The sequence below is a fragment of the Larimichthys crocea genome, chromosome I (assembly GCF_000972845.2).
Source record: "Larimichthys crocea isolate SSNF chromosome I, L_crocea_2.0, whole genome shotgun sequence".
Lineage (NCBI taxonomy): Eukaryota > Metazoa > Chordata > Actinopteri > Sciaenidae > Larimichthys > Larimichthys crocea.
In genome coordinates, this window is record NC_040011.1 from 32,613,728 (window position 1) to 32,619,901 (window position 6,174).

The 6,174-nt window shown below is 38.1% G+C and overlaps 1 protein-coding gene across 1 annotated transcript; it reads left to right on the forward strand.

Moving 5' to 3' along the window:
- On the forward strand, positions 1-3,327 carry ccr7 (chemokine (C-C motif) receptor 7). The gene is made up of 3 exons (XM_010732623.3): positions 1-294; positions 1,376-1,425; positions 2,114-3,327. Exons 1-3 carry the CDS (start codon positions 279-281, stop codon positions 3,182-3,184), a joined length of 1,137 nt encoding a protein of 378 aa, XP_010730925.1. The 5' UTR covers positions 1-278; the 3' UTR covers positions 3,185-3,327.
- Positions 3,328-6,174: the final 2,847 nt, after the last annotated feature.

The following is a 6,174-nucleotide window of genomic DNA, read 5'->3' on the forward strand; positions in this document are numbered from 1 at the left end:
AAAAACTGAAAACCGATCAAATCCAAAAATTTGCATATTTTATTAAACAGTATACTGTAGCAACAATAAGTGGAAAAATACTTTATTTTTCTTCCTTTTTTAGTTGGAGTCTGTGGTTTTTTCACGTGATACTTGGGGGTTGAGGAGTAACAAGTTTCACACCGAGCAGGGGCAGGCTTTTCTTATCATTTCAACAAGGGGAAACCACCATCAAACATAGACATTCAATTCATCTGTGTTTAGTGGTGTTATCTGCAGCACGCTACGCTCCAGTCAACATGACTTCTGTCAGCGGTGAGTACAATATCATAATTTGGACTAAGACAGTTGGACAAAGGATGCTGCAGTTAAGCAGCATTTATGAATGAATGAATGAATATGAGAAGTCATCAAACTTATTGTTTTTAAAAAGATAACCAAGAAATAATTAAAAGGAATTTTGTAAAAGTAACTCTGATCTATGCTCTCTATGCTGACTACCAGGGTGTGATAGCAGTATGTAACATGTTTATTCCAAATGACTGATAGCTGTGTCAATGCTGTAATTATTTCAGCCTCTGTAGTAAAGAGCAGACTGATTAAAAGCCACACACTGCACACAAAATGGCAACACAGACATTTTATGTGGTTTACTTCAATCACATCTGTAAGCAAGTTAGAACTGTCCATCTGTATCAACCACCATCAGTACTAAATAACATTGCTTCTATTGACATTTTCCCAACAAGAACACACAAACAGGAGTTTTATCAGGATCAGGTTACATGATTAATGGTGCAGTCTGTAGTGAAGTCTAACAAATCACATTTAACAGAATGGCTCGATACTTCAGGACTACTACGAGTTTTTTTTTTTTTTACAAAAATACAGAACTAAGTCTTTTTTTTTTCAATGGCATGGCACACAGCCCTTTACTAGTAACAAAAGGTAACACAATGTGACCAGTGATGTAAAAAAACAAAACAAAATAAGTCAAAACACAACATATGACAATTTCGAGGGGAACTCCACATACACTTCCACATAAATGTCAGTTAACTAGTAATAACCAGCTCATAAAAGTACCCAGCTAATAAAATCACGAATAAAGTTTCTTTTGTTGTTCTGGCTACTGGGATTATGTAGTAGGCTCTACTGAAAAGATGCTATTGGTTGCATTATGAAACATATAGAATCCAGTTTTTGGAGTTTAACACATACCAGAGAGTAAAATTTAGAATATGTTGGTGCTTAAGTTTTGACCCTTCTCTTGAAAATCTGTATCTTTCAAATGTCTCTTTAACTGATCATTCTATTACTCTCTAACATTACACATAATTAATTATCACATGATATTATCAAACTGTGCTTAGTCTTTACTCTATTTGTTTTACAGGTCTCCAAAATCTTCTGCCAGCTGTGCTGTTGTGGTTATTGAATTTTAAGGTACAAAACACACACACACACACACACACACACACACACACACACACCAAGGTACTTGAACTAACCACAACCTTCACTTCACAAGCACGGTTTCCTCTAAGGAAGCTGTCGTTAAAGGTGTACTTGCTTTACTTGCTTGAGTGTTTCTCAAACCTTTAACATCCATCAGTGTCAAAAGCTTCAGGACGATTTACACAGGAAGCAGGTTTTTTCCTAATAAAAAAACATTATTTGTTGTTGACTTTTTGAATTCTAAATGGAACTAGAGTTGATTTGGCATTCTTTTCTGTTTGGAGCCACGTTTTTAAACCATTCATTTACCTCCACTTACTATCTCGCAGTCACTTTTTTGCTCATAACTAATTATGGATTTATGCATGCACTACGTGCATCAATGTGACATCATAGCAGGTTGATATTGCAACAGAATATCACAGAAAACAGTTATAAAATACGTTTTTGTCTAACACATTCCAGCAGGCTCAATAATGTGTTCAAAATGTTGCAGTATTTTGATAGAATAATACATTTTTAAATTGATTTATTTTTTAATATTTCAGAGATTCCTCCTAGTACCACTACAGAGAGGTTGCGTACCAGTGGTACAAGTACCATAGTTTGAGAACCAGTGCTTTACTTTAATTGTTACTGGCTTTTATTTGATTATTGAATCTGTCTTTGATTCCAGTCTTGCTTGTCTGAGGATGGAGAGAATACAACCTTAATGACAACCTCCCCAGATTATGAATACGGCAGTGTGGATTATGAGAACTTTCCTGTCCCTTGTGACAAAGGATCCAACCGCGAGTTCCGCCTCTGGTTCATGTCTACCTTCTACTCCATCATCTGCTTCCTGGGGCTGGTGGGGAACCTACTGGTCATCCTCACGTTCTTCTACTTCAAGCGCCTCAAGACCATGACAGACGTGTACCTGCTCAACCTCTCCTTTGCAGACCTACTCTTTGCCCTATCGCTCCCCTTTTGGGCAGCAAACTCCATGGCAGAATGGGTGCTGGGTCTAGTGGTGTGCAAAGCCATGCACGCTATTTACAAGGTCAGCTTCTACAGCAGCATGTTTCTGCTCTCTTTCATCAGCGTGGACCGCTACTTCGCTATTGCTAAGGCTGTTTCCGCTCACCGCCACCGCTCCCAGGCAATATTTTTGAGCAAGGTGTCATCAGCCATAATCTGGGTGATGGCACTGATCTTCTCAACACCAGAACTGAAATACACCACAATCAATAACAAGACCTGCACCCCTTACTCTAGCAATGCTGACAAGCTGCGCATCAGCATCCAGACGAGCCAGATTGTTTTGGCTTTTGCCGTTCCACTCCTGGTCATGACCTTCTGTTACAGCAGAATTGTTCAGACACTTTGCCATGCTCGTAACTTTGAAAGGAATAAGGCCATCAAGGTGATTCTTGCTGTGGTCGCTGTCTTTATAGTTTGCCAACTGCCTTATAACGTGGTCCTATTTTGGAACACACTTGACACAGCAACAGAAAAAACCGTGGACTGTAAATATGAGAACAAGCTCCTCTACGCCACTGATGTCACCCAGTGTGTTGCCTTCCTCAGGTGCTGCCTGAACCCCTTCGTCTATGCATTTATCGGTGTGAAGTTTCGGCATGACCTCCTGAAGCTACTGAAAGACTGGGGTTGCATGAGCCACGAAAGGTTCTACAGGTATACCTGCGGCAGGAGGAGAAGCTCCGGGGCTAACGACACTGAGACCACCACCACATTCTCTCCATAAAGCTGTTTCAGTATGGACCACAGCCTATTCTGACTGTTGAACATTAGGATGAAAGTCTCAAACCCTTACATGTACATAGCAGGAGTTCAAAATATATAGAAGTTATTGTGATATGTGATGTTGTTGCTGTGTTTTGGTTGTTGTTTTTTTCTCAACAAGGCTTTGGTTATTGTTTTGTGACACAGTGTACAGTATTTCAAGAAATTTAAAGTTTTAATGAAAAGAAATCTATAGTGCTCCATTTAATGAGTGCTAAACCATGTATATGAAACTAACTGAACAAACAGTACTTTTTATTTTCTGTATTACCATGTTTGTACTTTTATAAGATAATCAAATAAATCAAATCAAGTTTATCTGTATAGTCCTTTACAATGGTCGACCAGTACCCAAAGTGCTTTACAACAAAGCCATAAAACAATACATAACAGATACATAACAAACAAATATAATTAAAAGTGCTGTAATGCTGGAGCACTACAGGGTATTAAAAGCCTTCCAGAAATACAGAGAAAGGATCAGACAGAATTAGTACACCTAAGAAACAGTACTGCCCTAGTCAGAATTGAACACCAATCTAAAAAAGTAGGTCTTAAGCTTTGATTTAAAAAGGCTGAGATCAGTAGTGGTGGGAATGTCAGGGGGCAGTTTGTTCCACAGTCTGGGAGCAGCAACGGCAAAAGAACAATCGCCCCACTCGACCTAGGGACCTTTAACAGAAGCTGACCCGAAGAGCGCAGGGCTCTGCCACAATTGCGAAAAGTTAAGAGGGGGCCAAGCCATTAATGGTGTTAAAAACAAACTTTAAGTAGTTTAAAATCAATTCAATTCGGGCAGGTAAAGGTAAAGTGCCGGTGTGCATCGTTGCCTGACAAGGGAGGGTGCCCGCGGAATTCGAGAGCACTGGAGACATTGGTGAAGGAGGTGATGGTTCTGGTGGAGCAGCAAAAGTTGAGGACTGGAAATGTGAGATATGTTTTGCCTGGGTAGCGGCAACCGAGACAAAGCCCTTGATCAGCTGGTCCCTTTTTTGGAGCTCAGACTCAAGGCGATGGATTTTATTCTTCTACTGTGAGTATAAAAAAAAAAAAAAAAAGGTGCAGTCTACGCACACAGCTGGTACTGTCCAAGTAAGACTCAAAAGTGACAAAATAAAATAAAAAACATTAAAAACACAGTTTAGTTAAAATAATCCAGCGATCGGTAAAAGCAGGTTTTGTTTGGCCGAGTAGTGGCATGTGAGTCTGTGTTGGTATCACTGATGAGCTTTACTAAATCTGTATCTTAGAGCAGAATTTGTTTCTTAAACATAGAAGTCACTGTGATTAAAAATACAACACAGGTACTAGCAAGACTTAAGCTAGAACACAGTAATTACATTATATAATTTATACATTTATATAATATCAATAGTTGCTTTTAGTCTTTCAGAAGTGGGTTCACTCTGATTTGAGAAAGCCGTGATGCACAAGAAACACAAGTCAAAATCTAGAAAATGACTTCCCTTCAAATGAATCAGGATGTTATTTGAGTCTTAAGAGAGAGCCAGACTGCTGACAGAAACCAGACAAGAACTTGTCAGAAATCCCACTGCACTGTTTCCAGTCACCAAGTTCTCTGCAGCCAACCTTTCTCTGAAACTATTTGATGTTGAAGGCAAGTTTAAAATTGCACAGGGCAGGAGTATGAGGCATATCTTCAAAATAATAGGAAGGACTAGTGATGTTCATGGCTTCCTTGTCAAGCTGAAAAAGCCAAGGAGGTAAGCGGTACAACAGAAGCTCTGGCTGTGTTACTATTTTATGGACAAAGGCAAAATGTCCTTGACTAAGATTGTAGAAATAAAGTGAGCTCATTAAAAACAGAGGAACATTTTACAATTTACATTAATAAAATGATATGAAATGAAATGAAATGTTCTATATTTAATTCAAAACAAAGGCAATAATATTCAAAGACAAAGGCAATAACAGTTTGCATAGTGAATAAAATAAGATTTAGTAGCATTAATAAACTGACATCAGCAGTAAAATTAAATAAAAACTAATGTGAGTCAGAACGAAAGATTATAATGCAACACATGGGTGACGGATTAGATTCTTCCATGCAAACTCCCTCCAAATTCATGAATTAGTGGATGAGTGATGTACTGTATGTTCCACATTTTGTGCCACTCCTGTAATTTCTAGATTAAGTTCTTTCTCCTATTTCACCTTAATATATTTAGTTGAATGTTTGTTGTTAGTACTCAACCCTTGATATGAGATTATTCTTATCTTACTTGTCCTGAAATATGATTCGGAGGACATCGTTCACTCGCCCGGAAGAATCCAACTTGATCTCCTTTTTATAGTAGTCCCTTACTTAAAAGTATCTAAAGATTGCATGTGTATTTAATTCATATCTTCTTCTGAGATTTTCAAAACTCATCAGCTCCCCTTTGTTTTCTAGCACACACCAAGCAGATCTTTGATCATATTTTGCCGGATTGAAATTGCTGTCGTAAGCTCAAATTTTAATATTTTTGTATCATTCTCTATTCTTCTATTTCTGCATCGTTATACTTTTTCAGTACTTTAAACCACTGAGCTAATGTGTGTACTGTTATTGGATTCATATTAATTTTAAGTTCCTTATATAACTGACTATCACCGACCATATTTTGAATTGGACACCTACATGCATCTGCCAGCTTAATACATATTTTATCATGTTAAATTTAAGACTGTTATGAATAAGTGTACATGCAAGCAGGCAAATTACAAATAACGCTGTGGCATAACATCACAGGTACACTTTGAGTCATAGCTCATCATATGTACTTATCTGATTTCATTGGAAAAATAAAAACACCCTCCAGCCATAAACTTTACACTGCCTGACATGACATCAGTTAGAGCCACAGGGATAAGTGATTCTCACTGCTGATAGGCTCACAGGGGAAGAGGGTTGGGATTTCATTAACAAAAGCACGCAACACACTATGTGTC

Bases quoted from the DNA above. Each gene is read 5' to 3' on its own strand.
- ccr7 (XM_010732623.3), top strand. The intron at 1,426-2,113 runs GTACAAAACACA...CTTTGATTCCAG, and splicing joins TGTGGTTATTGAATTTTAAG to TCTTGCTTGTCTGAGGATGG.